This window comes from Mixophyes fleayi, chromosome 11, assembly GCF_038048845.1.
Source record: "Mixophyes fleayi isolate aMixFle1 chromosome 11, aMixFle1.hap1, whole genome shotgun sequence".
Lineage (NCBI taxonomy): Eukaryota > Metazoa > Chordata > Amphibia > Anura > Limnodynastidae > Mixophyes > Mixophyes fleayi.
Genome location: NC_134412.1, coordinates 90232457 through 90249122, shown reverse-complemented (window position 1 = coordinate 90249122; position 16666 = coordinate 90232457). Strand labels below are relative to the sequence as shown.

At 42.5% G+C, this 16666-nt stretch overlaps 1 protein-coding gene across 8 annotated transcripts in view; it reads left to right on the top strand.

Annotated features, from left to right (window-relative positions):
• The window catches only part of MTOR (mechanistic target of rapamycin kinase), an 84726-nt gene extending 69998 nt beyond the window's left edge, over positions 1-14728 (top strand). For 7 of the 8 annotated variants that reach the window (XM_075190201.1, XM_075190195.1, XM_075190200.1 and 4 more), the window contains exons 45-60: positions 488-610; positions 1503-1685; positions 1900-2034; positions 2142-2316; positions 2399-2534; positions 2617-2764; positions 2848-2970; positions 3212-3294; positions 3741-3813; positions 4613-4687; positions 4767-4902; positions 7112-7177; positions 11375-11455; positions 13093-13173; positions 13746-13851; positions 13942-14728. In XM_075190201.1, the coding sequence (XP_075046302.1) occupies positions 488-610; positions 1503-1685; positions 1900-2034; positions 2142-2316; positions 2399-2534; positions 2617-2764; positions 2848-2970; positions 3212-3294; positions 3741-3813; positions 4613-4687; positions 4767-4902; positions 7112-7177; positions 11375-11455; positions 13093-13173; positions 13746-13851; positions 13942-13957 (1740 nt within the window). In that variant the 3' untranslated portion in view covers positions 13958-14728. The remainder of the gene's footprint in view (positions 1-487; positions 611-1502; positions 1686-1899; positions 2035-2141; positions 2317-2398; positions 2535-2616; positions 2765-2847; positions 2971-3211; positions 3295-3740; positions 3814-4612; positions 4688-4766; positions 4903-7111; positions 7178-11374; positions 11456-13092; positions 13174-13745; positions 13852-13941) is intronic. The other variant, XM_075190197.1, reaches the window with a different exon arrangement.
• Positions 14729-16666: the final 1938 nt, after the last annotated feature.

Here is a 16666-nt window from a genome sequence, read left to right as displayed (position 1 = left end):
TAACCAAGAAAGGACCAGGCACAAACATTGGAGCTCAATCACAAAACAGAGAATACTGTAATGCGGCCTTCAGGAGATAATGTTGAGGTCAGGCCTGGCCAACCTGTTAAGCTGTCAAGCTAACTACTGGCAAAGGATGCTGGGGCTTGTAGTTCCAGAACACCTGGAGAGCCACAGGTTGGCCAGGCCTGGACTAGAGTCCCAGGTAATGGAAGTGTTCACTGCTTTCATCTTAATTGCATTTGTTTCTCCTCTATGGTTTGGAACTGTTTTTTTTAGTGTATTGCTCTGATTTGTGGCTTATCCCAATCTTCCATTCCTGTGTGCAATATCTAGCTGGGTAATTGTCCCCACGGAACCTTGTTGATTATAATTCCTTCCCCTGACTATGGCTCATTAGTTTAGAGGAAGGAGTGCACGCGTGACCTTTTGTCCTGTGCAGCACGTGTGGACAGCTTTTATATGATCTGGTGCTTCCGTCCCACAGGCTCTGATTTACCCCCTCACCGTGGCCTCCAAATCGACAACCACCGCACGTCACAGTGCAGCAAACAAGATCCTGAAGAACATGTGTGAACACAGCAACACGCTAGTACAGCAAGCTATGATGGTACGTGACCACATCAGGTGTCCATTATACACGGGGTGCATTTAAAGGGGAGCATTCCAAAATATCTCTTTCCATCCATTAGCTAAGTGGCTACGGTATTGTTTAAATTCTTCCTTGTACCATAACATCAGACACAGCTGGACAATGCTCCTTACTACAGAGAGCTGCGGAGCACTAAAGTCTTTCTCAAAACAGATGAGAAAAACGACAGTATTATAAAGGAAGATGGAAAACGGACATTGGTCATTTTATTGGTACAGTTGGCCAAAAATTGCAATTTTAATTAGCACGTGTCCCAATTTTTTTAGTGCATGAGTCAGATATTAGTTCATATATATATAAAATGTTATCATTTAGTTGCTTTTTTTTATTTTTTCTGCAAATTAGAGTTTGGGTTAGGTGCCTCCCTAGATATTACTGGATAATATGCGCTGGTCATTGTTTCATTTTAAAGGAACATACTATGAAAAGTACTTTTATAGATCTACTTGTGCTGAAAAAAACACGATGATCCCATATCTGAGACATGTTTAGGCTTCATGCTTGGGGCAGGGGAACATAAATCTGTCTGTGGCTTGGGTGGTGGTATTGATGCCCCGTGTAAAGGGAGACAGGAAACAAATACATGATAAAAGTAAGATTGTAGCCAGCTAAACAACCACCGTGCTCCACTGTTACAGCTGTCAGGAGCCTGGAAAGATCACATGAGGAATGTAGTCCTTTCTTACTATATCTTATGTGTAGGTGGAGACTCCCTTTGACTCATCATAACAAAACTAATTCCGAACACTGAACAAGCAGCAGCAAACAACCCCTACTTATAATCCGATCATTTCCCCCTCTGATGTAGGCGTTCTGCTCTTAATGTTATGTCTGGTTCTTCCTGTGCTAGGTGAGCGAGGAGCTGATCCGAGTGGCCATCCTATGGCATGAGATGTGGCACGAGGGTCTGGAGGAAGCATCCCGCCTATATTTCGGAGAGAGGAACGTGAAAGGCATGTTTGCTGTGCTGGATCCTCTTCATGCCATGATGGAGAGGGGACCTCAGACTCTAAAGGAAACTTCTTTTAATCAGGTATGTTCTTTCATTCCTCCACGTTGCTGGCATGTGAACTTATCACCTGGGATTAACGTCTGATTGATAAGTGACATCTAACGATTGCTGGAAACTTTCTTACTCTGACTTTTGGATTAATTGTGCTCTAACTTGTCTGATCTTTTACTCCTGCTGTTTTCTCTGCCTCCCCCTCTTTGCCCTCATCGGAACATTATTCCTTCTTGCCCTGAAGGCCTATGGTAGAGACCTGATGGAAGCCCAGGACTGGTGTCGAAAGTACATGAAATCTGGAAATGTGAAGGATCTGACACAGGCGTGGGATCTGTATTACCACGTCTTCAGACGTATCTCCAAACAGCTGCCTCAGGTGAATTGGTGGAGCTGCCGACCTTCATTTTTCTTTTTCCAACTTCTCATCTCGCAGAAGCGGTAGTATCTATTTTGATTATAATGTTTTCTGTGTTTCTGTTTCAGCTTACCTCCTTGGAACTTCAGTACGTTTCTCCCAAACTTCTAATGTGCAGAGACTTGGAATTGGCTGTGCCAGGAACATATGACCCCAATCAACCAATAATACGCATCCAATCCATCGCTCCTTCTCTTCAGGTCATCACCTCCAAACAGAGGCCTCGGAAGCTAACACTAATGGGTGTGTGATCTCTCCTCATTTGGCTTTGGGACTAAAATTAGCTTTGATCCGGGTTACTTCAAAGTTCCTGTTACTCTTTCAGGAAGCAACGGGCACGAGTTCATGTTCCTGCTGAAGGGACACGAGGACCTTCGTCAGGACGAGAGGGTGATGCAGCTTTTTGGACTAGTAAACACTCTCTTGGCCAATGACCCAGCATCTCTGCGTAAAAACCTCAGGTAACGCTCTCGGAACCTCCGACGCGTTTCATTTGTACAGGTGAATAAAAGGTAACGAATGTATGTTGTTTTGTCGCGATAGTATCCAGAGGTACGCCGTTATACCTCTGTCCACCAACTCGGGGCTGATTGGGTGGGTGCCTCATTGTGACACGCTGCACGCCCTAATCCGAGACTATCGGGAGAAGAAGAAGATCCTGCTGAACATCGAGCATCGCATCATGCTGAGGGTAACCTAAAAAAAAAAAAAACATTATAGGCTAAACATTAAACGTTAAACTACAAAGATGTAATCCTTCCCTCTTGGTTGCAGATGGCTCCGGATTATGATCATCTCACCCTCATGCAGAAGGTGGAGGTGTTTGAACATGCTGTGAATAACACTGCCGGGGATGACCTGGCCAAACTACTTTGGCTAAAAAGTCCCAGCTCGGAGGTAAGACACTCTTGCCTCTGACTTCTGTGATTGGGCTAATAAGTAACTCTTGTTCTGAAGAAGTGACTTCTGGGAAATGCTGGCTACGTCTTAATATATGAGGTGACTGTTTGCAGGTTGTTGCTGGGGAATTACTCCAAACTCTCCGTAACTCTGATGGTTCATTATGGGGTTAACAAAATCCTTTGTTTTATTATTTTCAGATTTGTGTTTTATATCCCCCTTTCTCCCATTATTTCAGGTCTGGTTTGACAGGAGAACAAATTATACCCGTTCTTTGGCTGTGATGTCTATGGTGGGCTACATCCTAGGTCTGGGTGACAGGTATGTGGTAGATATATGGAAGATGGGTTGTAGAAGGTTGCTGGGATATATGAGAAACGACATGCCAGCCAAAGGTGTGATATGGGCAGAGGCAGCTGGTGTAACATGGGAGATAGGCGCTAACGGGTATGTGGTATAATTACTAGGAAGCGACAGGTAAGTTGCTGTATTTGGGATATAAATGGCGATAGGTGGGACATTTTGATCAACAGGCTATTGGTGATTAAGATAGTTGTCTGAAATTTAAGAAATGGGTTGTGATACCTGGGGGTTGGTGGGCGGGGGTTGGACTGTGGTTGGTGGGCGGAGGTTGGACTGCAGCTAGTAGGTAAATGGAATATTAAGTAGATGGACGGAGACACGAAGATGTTGATCTGTAGGAGAAGTATTGTGCATTCTTAATATCGGCATTGTCAGATAATCTATTGTCCTCTTTTTTTATACAGACACCCTTCTAACCTGATGCTGGATCGGCTCAGCGGGAAAATCCTACACATTGACTTTGGGGACTGTTTCGAGGTAATCCCTTACCTGCTACACCAAATGTTTAGTGTTTACATTTCCATCTCAGAGAAGTCATGGTAAATTACCAAAAAGGATTTTGAATAAACTATAAGACAGAGACACTGACCCTTAGAGGCCTTTTACAAAGACGTATATAGAGGGACAGATGGTTCCTGGTTATTGCTGTAGAATAAGCCAGAAGATCATTAGAAGCGGTCACTAGATCTGTGTGTAATTAGCACTGCCGGTACAGGAGACGTTGCAGTCACTGGGTTAACTGCACGTGTCTGTGTAGGATGTTCTGAGACTCCTGGCTCCCTGCTATGTACACACGTCTATCCTAAACATTCAATGACATCATTGTCTCGGCAGTGTCAGACATACATGTTAGGGATTTGTGAACAGTGATGTAATGGGGTCATTACAAGCTCTCATAGTTTACTGATTACATGTCCTTGGATAAAACTATTTTACTTAAATCTGATTATGACTAAACACTAGTTAATAATATCATCTACACAACCAAAGGTTTAACCTAAAGCAGATGGTCTGTAGTGAGCAGCTTGGAGCAAACATGTGGATGGATCTGAGTAAACACCACCGAGGAGACATAACATGTTAGGAGATGTGTTGATCTACTGAAGATCCTGTGTATCTTCTATCTTCATGTGCATGTGTTGCCCCAGACTGTACCATGTGACCTGCTGATGCAGCAGTGGTAATCCCAGTTGATCACTTCTCCAAATGCTTTTTCTCTAGTACCAATAAGACTGTACTAAAGCCGCATTTAGTTGACTTACTGTTATTTTTTAAGGTGGCCATGACCAGGGAGAAGTTTCCTGAAAAGATCCCATTCCGTCTAACCAGAATGCTGACCAATGCAATGGAGGTGAGTATAGCTGCATATACGTGCATGTAACGGACCCATACATTCGTTGCACTCTTATATCGCCACGTGCCGTCCACAGGTCACTGGCCTCGATGGAAACTACCGCATCACGTGCCATACCGTCATGGAGGTGTTGCGGGAACACAAGGACAGCGTTATGGCTGTGCTGGAAGCCTTTGTGTATGATCCCCTTCTCAACTGGAGGCTTATGGATAGTGAGTACTGCAGGGGTGTGCCGAGTCCTCTTATTAACACTATTAATCCTTTCTGAGCTACAGTCAGGAATTCTGGGTAACTTATTTGCCTGTCTTCTGGGAAATAACCGATTTATTCCTCTAGCCATGACTTGTGGATAATGCCCTGGTTATTGCCTGTAGCCATGGCTTTTGGGACATAACCTATTTATCTAGGGCCTTTGTGTAATAATTTATTTATTGCATGTAGCCTGAGCTTCTGCGTAATAACCTCTAATAGGGCTCAGAAAATTGAGTTGCCTCAAATAATTTTATCCTTGTTTACTGACTAATCTACACATGAACACAATGTTTTCTGACAGTTAAGGCTTCTGGGTAATAGCGATGGTTTTGCCTACAGCTGGGGCTTTGGGGGTAATATTTTACTTTTTATGCAACCAGGAATTCTGATATCAAACATTTTAGAATAGCTGTAGGTTGCTCTTCTGTGTACCTGCAGCTTGGTAATAGCCATGTGGCTACTAACCTAGTTCCATGTCCGTAGTCAGGACCAGGGTCTAAAAAGGGGTACATGGCTCTGTGAAGGTGGTGACTGCGTGCTGGTGGCACAACGCTTACAAAGATTGTAAAATATATTCCACACGATGTAGGTTGCCAACGTTTTGTTTTTTTTGTTTTTTTACATTAAAACTCCAACAAGATGCTTTTGTGGTGTTTGTGTTATAAATGGACAACATTTAATTGATAGAATTGCAGATGAATAAAAGAACAATAAAAGTGTCTAAAAAGAGATCCGTCCCCCAGTTGCAGCAGATAGATAGAGATATATATATATATATATTCTCTTAATTGCAGGCCATATATTGCACGAGAAACATCATGTAGATACTTGGGATGCGGGGACCTACACAGGACCTGGGGGCATTTACTTGTGATGAATGTTTAGAACTCCTAGTGATTATAGAGAGGCAGCGACAGTAGGAGTGATGGCAGCCGGCACCTCTGCTTTAACTTGTTACTCACGGCTTGGTCCACCGGCCCAGTAAACTACTTATGGAGAGGCCTATAGCGACCCGCAGGCCATATGTCGTGCACCCCTCGGTCTAGCGATGGCTTCTAGCCATCGTTGCTGATTTAGTGAAATACTTAAGAATTTGCTATCAAACCATAGCAAGTTTCCTCTGTACATTGTTTTTCCGAACACTTTACAATCGCACACATTTGTGCAGTCCTACATGTTAAATACTCATAGGCTGGTGACAAACAAAGTAAGAGATTTCCAGCCAGGGTTCAGAACAGCTGTCTCTAATATCTCTGCTACGACCCCCTCTCTCTTTGCTGCAATGCTCTGTATTAATGCTGCTTAATAAACAGCTCTCCTGTGTACTTTTAGAAAACAACAGGTGGTGAAATCCAGCATTCAGGGGGTTTATTTTTTTACCGGACCATGGCAGGGCTGATCAGATGAACAGAATTACTCTCTTAATTTACACCTTTTCTTGCTGATGCCTAAATAAGCAAGTGAACCATTGACGATTTTTACCTAGTCCCATTGGCCGCAGGTTTGAGTTTGGGTCTTGAGCGGTTCAGGTGTATTGCAGGTGCTATCGGGAACTGCATGTTTGGTCCACAGTCACAACTGGACAGGACTCTACACATTAGGTACCTACAGATCAATATATAGAGCAGCCTCACAATAAACATTAGTATAGAATTACATTGTGTTTTGAACCCTTTACATGTGATCCATTTAAACATAGCATGCATTAAGATAACAAATCAGACTTACCCTGTGGGTCTCTAGCTGTGGTGGAACTACATTCCCCAGCATGCTTTGCAAGCCGTATATTTGCACTGCATGCTGGGAACGTAGTGACCACATCTAGAGAACCACAAGATTCCTAAGCCTGCCCTGATTAATAATTAGAGCATTTGCATGTACTAACACACTACATCCGTAGCAAGTGGGAGATTGAAACTAAACGGGATGTCTAGGGTTTTTTATTATTATTAATGCATTGTAACTTTATCGATCAGTACAATATTTTGAGATGGCGCCTTCAAGCTGCCCATGCGCTTGTTTGCTAATTTTTTTGCAGATAATAACTATTCTTGGTTAGTTCCCTCAGACGGCTCCATGCTGAAAGTAGGGGGAATAAAAGCAGATGCGCTTCTGTATAAATCCTCACGTAGCCTCTCATCACCCTCTCCAATGATAATCTTTTTACAGCCAATATAAAAGCCAACAAACGCTCTCGTACACGGACAGACTCCTACTCAGCCGGACAGTCTGTGGGTGAGTTTAATCAGAACGTTCCAACGACCCTGGAGCCTCTGTTTCCTTAACGCTAGTCCTATAAAAGAGTATCCACAATTAACACTTCAGGCTAATCCTCATCCAGTGATCAGCTGCTATTGGGTGAGGGGGGGGGGGCGGGGGCAATTTGTGTTGCTGAACAACTTGGAAGTAATGCAGAGGAGCGTCTCAGGCTGAAGCCTGGTGTCTGGTTCAGCGGTAGTTTGTCTCCCTGTGTGTGTGGGCTCCCTGACCCTTCCTGTGTTATGTGTCTCCCAATGCAGACAGTAGCTGGGGTAATACAGGAAACACAGACACCTATATAACAGTCATGACAGATTGTTTTGCTCCCGGTGGACTTTGTTTGCTATTGTGGTGCAGACTTCTGATTGGTCCCAAACTTTTAAAAAACAAACAAAACAATATCACATCCCTAAAGTGACAAGATGATTTGCAATCTATTGACTTTTTTTGCTGTCTTCTATTGGGAAAATAAGCTTATGCATTTTCTAACCAATCTACTTGTGAGCTGAAGATTACAGCTGGAATTCAGTTAGAAAAAGTAGCAGTCTGGACTTTCAAGCCCCCCTTCCCTTCCCTGTTCCCTACAGCAGCATTGGCAGTAAGACTACTGTTACTTGAGCAATGCTGCAGCTCTCCAACACGTTTAGCCCGTAAGGCGCTAATACAAAGAGCATTTTGGCCTGACTGGCAAGTGTACCGATCTCTGTCAGACATGTTTACCGTCATATCTAAAAGATCTGGCCGAACGCCTAGATCCAATAGGGTACAAATGGCACAATCTGTCAAATCTTGGTCATCCGAACCCATCATATATCCCGTCCGTCCTGACTGTAATTAGGTGATGCGCCATCAGGTGTTGGCCCATACACACTGCCACTTGCTGACAGTTTGGTCTAAAACGATCTGCGAAGCCATGAACTTAGCTGCAGGTAGGGGCATCCTTGGCTGATAAAGGTAAATGTTTTTCAGAGTAATAAAAGTTTTGCAGTTGGGGAATATTTCCTGCCTGTGTTGTGGTAATCAAATAAGAGTAAGGAAACAGACGAAGCAGGCATTCTAGTCTTTAAGATAGAAACATGGACACTTGCTCTACAGTGTTGGGTAAAAGAATGAAAAGAGATGGCAAAAGTTGTTTGCTTACAATAATGTTCTCTTGATAAATTTGTATTCTAATTATTTTTAGACATTAACATGGGTTAATATGGGATGGTAGATGCAGTGTAACTAGTAGTATATATTGGCTGAATTAGAATGTACCGGTCACGCCTATGGTTTCTGATCTTAGTACAGCGTACACATAGCTGGTATCATTTAGGAGAAGCTATAAACACCTCCTGCTTCGATGGCATTGTTTTTTTACCGTGATGTGTATACAGCCCTGATCCTTGTATAAACAACACGCGTGTTCTCAGTGTCCTGTAATAGGATCACTCGGGGCTGCCGCCAAAATTTCAGAACGTAATTTCCCAATTTCTGCAAGTTATGGCTTAAAAGAGAACTCAAAACACATTTTAACAACGTTGCGCCAGTGGGCAGTAAAAGGAAAATAATGGTTTTGTTTCCATACTGTAAACTTAAGAGTTTCCCATTAAATGTCATCCACCGAAATATCTATTTTGTATTTTTGATCATCGTTTTTATCGCCAGTATTAAAGTTTTACATAAACCTCAACAAATAAAGGGAGGATGGGAGGGGTGAGAAGGAAAAAAATGTTTTCTAAATCGTTTCAAGTAATTTGGTTTCAAATCTATATTTGTAATAATGTGGAATGACATAGTGTATACTATAATAGGAGGTTGGTTATAGTGAGTGGTGTTTCTGAATACTGATGCACAGGAAGATTTACTGTAATCAGACATTTGGGCGCACTGGGCTTTTGTATCCGTTTTCAAAATTTTTCCTGGATATCTTTTTGCATAAAAGCCAAATGCATTAAAATTGTATAACCTGATAGAAACAAGTTTTAGTTTAGCGTTGCACCTTCTTTTCAGATACAATTGCTTCTCTCTTTGGTTGGGACTTTTATTTAAACCATTTAGATCAGGGTTCCTCTGCTTCGTGGGGTTGTGACACTGTCTACGGACACATATATACCACACAAGTCATCTTTCATACGACACACAAAATGTTAATAAATCATGAATAAATCTGTATGTTTGAAAACCATTTACAGTTACAATATTCTTCATTTAGAATCTCAGCTACACATGTTCACCGTATTTCAGGAATTTGGTTTTTTGTTTTCCTGGTACCCCTGAATTTATTTTGACATTCATCACTTTTTTATAATGAACTAGTATTCGCCCTGTTTAGTTAATAGGAACTAGTAGCATCAATAAGGGCTGAGGCACAATGTGATTTTTGTTTCAGTGCTGTTAAAGAGTTCATAGGCTGCTTTCTAATTGGTATTGATTCTGCTCACAAAAATGTCTGCCCCCACTGTGATACAGGCCCCACCTGTTGGTGCGCCGTGCAGGGTTTACCTGTAGGGGTCACTAGTGGAAGCAGGATAAAGCAAGAATTAAAGCTCTTACTTTATACATAGTTAGTGATCTATCTACATCTCTCAGGATTCTGTTCCAGCCCTTATCTCGGCACCTAGAGGTGTGTGGGGTCTCATCCAGCCCTTTCCTCTGCTCCCAGAGGTGGGTGGGGTCTGATCCAGCCCTTTCCTCGGCACCTAGAGGTGTGTGGGGTCTGATCTAGCCCTTACCTCGGCACCTAGAGGTGGGTGGGGTCTGATCCAGCCCTTACCTTGGCACCTAGAGGTGTGTGGGGTCTCATCCAGCCCTTTCCTCTGCTCCCAGAGGTGGGTGGGGTCTCATCCAGCCCTTTCCTCGGCACCTAGAGGTGGGTGGGGTCTGATCCAGCCCTTACCTCAGCACCTAGAGGTGGGTGGGGTCTGATCCAGCCCTTACCTCGGCACCTAGAGGTGTGTTGCAGTCTCATCCAGCCCTTTCCTCGGCACCCAGAGGTGTCTGGGGTCTGATCCAGCCCTTTCCTCGGCACCTAGAGGTGCATGGGGTCTGATCTAGCCCTTACCTCGGCACCTAGAGGTGCGTGGGATCTGATCCAGCCCTTACCTCGGCACCTAGAGGTGCGTAGGGTCTGATCCAGCCCTTACCTCGGCACCTAGAGGTGCGTAGGGTCTGATCCAGCCCTTACCTCGGCACCTAGAGGTGCGTAGGGTCTGATCCAGCCCTTACCTCGGCACCTAGAGGTGCGTAGGGTCTGATCCAGCCCTTACCTTGGCACCTAGAGGTGCGTAGGGTCTGATCCAGCCCTTACCTCGGCACCTAGAGGTGCGTAGGGTCTGATCCAGCCCTTACCTCGGCACCTAGAGGTGGGTGGGGTCTGATCCAGCCCTTACATCGGCACCTAGAGGTGCGTAGGGTCTGATCCAGCCCTTACCTTGGCACCTAGAGGTGCGTAGGGTCTGATCCAGCCCTTACCTCGGCACCTAGAGGTGCGTAGGGTCTGATCCAGCCCTTACCTCGGCACCTAGAGGTGAGTAGGGTCTGATCCAGCCATTATCCCTTCTAGAACATGGACTATTATTGTTACAATTGGTTTCTATGACAATGTCTTATGGTGCTCCATGGACTTTTTATGTAGCCATTGTATTGTTGGGTTTCCATTGACTTTATCATTGAGCCTCATAGTTTTGCCCATTCTATGCTATGCAGGACAAGTTTTGTATGTCCCCACACATTGCACTGACAGATAAAGAAATGGAGAATTAAATCTGTTTCTCATAGGCCTGTACGGTCAGTGCAGTTGGTCCCATCTGTATTTTTCGCTCAGCAAGAAAGAGAAAACAAGTTATTTTCTGTAAATTTCTACAGCTCTGCTAAATGGGAAAACTGTCGTGATTGGTGGAGATTGCTATTTATAGAGACAAAAAAAAGCTTCAATTCTTGCTTTGTACTCTACTAGTGACACCTACAGGTTAACCCCACACATTACACTACAGGCCATGATAGGGATGTAATGTTGAGAATGAATCTTTGTATCACTAAACCAATCTAGAACATCTGTATACAGCACATGGCTTCTTGTGTTGGATCTAACATGTAATGTTCCCCAGTAACTATCCACACACCTGCAGTGTATTGTAGTCATTCTGTAGTAAGCCTTGTATTATTTGTACTTAGCTGCGGTCTTTTTCTCAGAAATGCTGGAGACGGTAGAGCTCGGTGAGACTGCGCATAAGAAGCCGGGAAGTACAGTTCCGGAGTCCATCCATACATACAGTAAGTTCAGCGCAGACCCACTAAAGCTTAACTTAATAGGAAATCTCCAGATACGTTGTTGGTGCAAAGGCAGCAAATTTATTGGGGAATATGCAGTGTTTGCATGAAGTTAATGTAGAATTTTCTGAACTAACATTAAACAGCGCATGTCGCCCATACAGTGATGTTACCATTAACTAGTTATGTGATTGGCTGCACACTTAGGGATACTGGCTCCACCCACAAAATGTCAGCCTGCACTGTGTGGGGCAATAGGAGCACTTTAACAACCACAGATCTAAAATAAATGATGTAATGTTTTGTCTGGCCCCCTTACCCCGATCAGTCTGGGCCTCGTCGCTGGGAAAATCTTCATCTGTGCAGGGGTAAAACGGAAGAATTGGTGCCACCTATGTGCAGAGTAGTGTACTGCGCCCTCTGCCGTGTCGCTATATCACTTTCCCATTATGACGTTGAAGAATCCCATCAGCCTTTCGATTCTTCCTTTGTGGGTGATCCATTTATTCTCTGGTACTCCCAACACAGAGGAGAACGGGGCCTCTGGGGATGGGACCAGGGTACTATATTTTTAGAAGGACAGTAAAGTATCATGCCACCGATTTAAATGCAGAAAGTGGATAAGTTGCTACAACTAAACTGAAAAGTCTGCTTTACTATATTCTGCCACTCGTACCAGTCTTAAAGCCACGTGCAGTCTGAGATATTTATCACGCAGGTTGTGTGAAAAAATATAAATATACAAAGCATTTGTACACTTATGTAAGCTAATACTCACCTAATACATACAGCCAGATCAAATTAAACCGATTACTCTGAATTAGGGTATATTGTACCATTTATTTTTTTCTAGGATTCAGTAAAACTTGTGTTCAACGGCTGCTGTATTGCAGAGATGGATATGAACACTTTCATTTGTTACAGAGCGTGCTAAACAGCTATCGGCCTGCTTTATTTCACAAAAGAGAAATACAATTATTAACTTTAGAAAATTCCTTTTTAATCAACACAGCAAGAAAGCCCTTCCCCGTTACCTAGAATGAGTTATCCAGCACTGAAGTGCTCAGTCCATCTGTAGATTTGCGATATATGAGAAGTAAGATTGATTTAGCAAAAGTGTGTTCACAAGTGAACATCCCCCTTTTAATATACACATAAATAACAGAGAACCCCTTTTATATATAAATGACAATGACTTTATACTCTGTGTAAAATGATTATGGAACATGCTGGGGTACTTGTCTGTCTTGTTGAGCAGCGAAATGGTGCTCATGGGTGTAGTTGCTGCAGTGGTGGACAAGTAAACCATCCTCCTCACTGTCACGTGTGTGTTACCTTGTAGCAGTCACCAATAGAGACAGGATAAAACATATATTGAAGCTCCTCCTCTTCTCCATAATTGACTTCACCCCTCAGAATCTGTCTCCTCCTGTAGGAAGTAGAACAGGGGGACTCTTCATAATATTCATAATGAAGGAAATGAAAGGGCTTCGTTTAGAAAATATGCAAGATAACAGTGTATTTTCATAAATGTTGACAGGTTATGTTGTATTTTTTTATGTTTTAGGACATAAGTTTCTTAGTGAATGTCCTTTGATGGTGCCTACTGTATTGTAATAAAACATCTGTTTCTTTTGCAGTCGGTGATGGTTTGGTTCAGCCCGAAGCTTTGAATAAAAAAGCTATTCAGATTATCAACAGGGTGCGAGATAAACTAACAGGTAAATCAGGGCAATGCCACGGCCAGACAGGAGCTGAAAACTAACCCCGTCGTCTTACCCCGTTGTTTGCTATGATATAGGAACAGTAAAGCCATGTTGTCCAATTTCATTATTAGATCATATTATTATCTATATAGTATCAACCTATTATGCAGCACTGTACAATTACAGAATGTTCATTCATATTAGTAACTGTCCCAGTTGAGCTTACACTCTAAATTCCCTACCATAGGCACAGACTCGCATGCACTAGGGCCAATCTTAGTCACAAGCCCAATAACCTCCTAGTTATTCGACAATGGGAGGAAACCAGAGCACCAGGAGGAATCTCATGATAACACAGGGTGAACATACAAATGCCACTTGGCTAAGCACCCTAACTGGATTTGAACACACGGATCTAGCAATGCTGGTACTAGAATAGTGGATTATTTTTGGAGGTAGCTTTCTGGGATTGCACTAATTCAACAATGAAATTCACTAGGGCACAGAAAGCGGTTAAATAAAACCTTCACACATGTAATGCCTTAGTCATTAGCAAGACAATTCCTTAATAACTTCTGTCTTCTCAGGTCGAGACTTTTCACATGAAGAAACGCTAGACGTGGCCACGCAGGTAGAACTCCTGATTAAACAAGCCACGTCACATGAGAACCTCTGTCAGTGTTACATTGGATGGTAAGTTTGCAATGGTCAAATCTATATATTAACAGTGGGGTTTGACATGATTTTAGAAAGGTTTCATCCCTTCTTTCCTCTTCCTTGTAGGTGTCCGTTCTGGTAGAGACCGTTGTGACTTGCATTGTATCGGTGGAGCCTGTCGGCTATGAACTGTACATTAGATACAGACTCTCAGGGGTCACCGGTGAACGATGAGTCTATCCTTAACGGTGGGCGCTGAATCAACCACAAGCAACTTGTTTATCTACTCCCAGCCACATTGAATTAATTTGGGTTGGGATGGACTGTATATAGAGATTGCACTGTGCCACACCAATCATGCTCTTCAGTGGCAGGGACGATGAGGCGACCGTGAACAATCTGGCCGTATAACGCAGAGCCTTGTACTTAACGTCTGGACGACAACTGTTACCCAGCTTCAAATCAAGATTCATAGGAAATAATTAGATGGGTAGCCGAATACGATGTAGCTGTGAAGAATTATGATTGTTGATAACTGAAATTAACGTGACACACAGTGCTTTAGTGCGGGTTTGTTTACATATTATGATTTTTATATACTTTTTGGGTATTGCATGAAATCTTAGCATTGAATTCTTCACAGTCATCTGAAATGCACATTTTCAAAAGAAAGAATGCAAAACAAAACCCAAATTCTTTTAGACCCTCAAATTCACTGGAACCTGTGAAAATATTCTTGACCGAGGAAAGTTAGTATAAGATAATTTCATCATCCTCTACTACCTACTTTCATCATTCTCTACTACATAAACCCGATATACAATTTGTATTCCACGAAAAAGTAAAGCTGACATGTCCTTGAACCTGTAACGGTTTTTATTCACCTATTTAGTAAAGTACGTCTTATAAATAACCTCCTGTGTTGGCATATTTCAAGTAATAATAAAATTCTGTTCTGCTGGCCTAAAATTAAGGTAAGTTTACAAAATAGAATTAGAATTCTGCCCTGGAAAGTTTTGAAGCTCCCGCAGTAATAGAGAAGAGAGATGTTGGTGACTGTAGCCTAAAGGGATCTCCACGGCTGTCCATGTCGTCTTAGTCCTCCTGTATAGCAGTCTGGTGGGGAAGGGGGGGGGTTACTTAATTGTGTGGTGTCTGCAGTGGTCCGATAGTCTTCTACCACTCCAAATTGCCCTGTCTTTATTTTGAAGCCAGGATATGTTCCTGATTACCAACCAGACGGTACGACTCTGAGAATTCCCCAGGGCTGATCACTGACCGTCATTCAGTGGCAGAACAAGGGTGACATTAAAGATGACTTTGTTGGTCTCAGTTAAGGGACTCACAGCTGACTGATACAGGGGAGATAGGGATATCTGTGTTTAGATACTTGGATATGTGACTGTGGTCAATCTATTCTCTAGATACTATGAGATTGGTACCACTCCATGTCAGTAAAGTTACATACAGGTAGAAACTTTGGGGGAATTCTGTGTATTATGTTCCGGGATATGTTGCTGAGGCCAAGTATTCCTCAATGCTCCTCTTAAGTGATTTAATGACAATTAGTCCAGTAAATAACACATCTGCTCTCCCATATCGCCCTGACTTATACATGTGGCAGAAGGAGACATAAATGATGTTTTAGCATGAAGATATTTATTGTGTAACTGTTATTGCCACAGAGGAGCCAGGTTTATTTAATTGAAGGGCAAACATTCATTTGTCTGGTTTATTTTTGTTTTTCTTTGTCAATATTTAGTACAAGGGCATTACCGTTCCTGCACATAGATGTTTGGTTTCAGAAATATTTGCTTTTAGGTCTAGAATATTGATCTGGTTCACATGACATTATTACAGTCTTTCACTTTGAGATCTTTTATATTCTGTAAAGACAACAGTGGGTGTTATATTTTACTCTTGTCTTATAAGGCCTTTTAAACATCCAGATAGGCTTGTAGTGACAGACGCAGCCTCACAGTTGTGATATCAAGTAATTGGAGCTTTGACCTGTTTGTCTAAACACTATCGCAGTTGGGTTTAATTCACATCTATAAATAAGCCTGCTCAGTGCTGGATCTATTGTCGCACTATATTTTATTTCTGTAGAGTAAAATCACTCCACTTAACATTTCGAAGGAGTATTTTTTTATCCAAAGAGGAGTATTGGGAGTACTAGTGTGGACACTGAGCGTTGACTACGTCTTAATATCTAGGTGCAGCACTGACTCCTTCGCCTCTTGACCAGTCTCTAATTCCTCTTGTTTGATTGGATTATAAATTGTTGTGATTTATTGTGTTGTAACCTTGTCCTGATGAGGATCTGCACTAAGACATTGCTTGGTATTAGTGACATAATCCTGTACTGCGGAGGATACACTTGTTAAACACTATAATACTGATAATGGTTCTTTCTTAAAAGATGAGTCACAATTAGTAGATTTTTTTTATTGGGGTGGGTGAGAGGGCTGAAATGTAACCATAACACACAGCCTATCTGTAATCATTGTTAGCTACACTTCAGGAGAGACTACATCCACCGGCCTCAATGAAGATCAAGACTCTTCACTATCGAGGCACAATGTAGAACTGTGACTATGACAAAAGCTTTTAAAAAAAAACACACACACACACACACACACACACACACGTGCTAATATACACACACTCTTTAACATGACCACACACACACACACACACACACACACACACGTGCTAATATACACACACACACACACACACACACGTGCTAATATACACACACACACACACACACGTGCTAATATACACACACTCTTTAACATGACCTTGATCACATCTTGCATACAGAACAGATCATTTTGTATAAAAG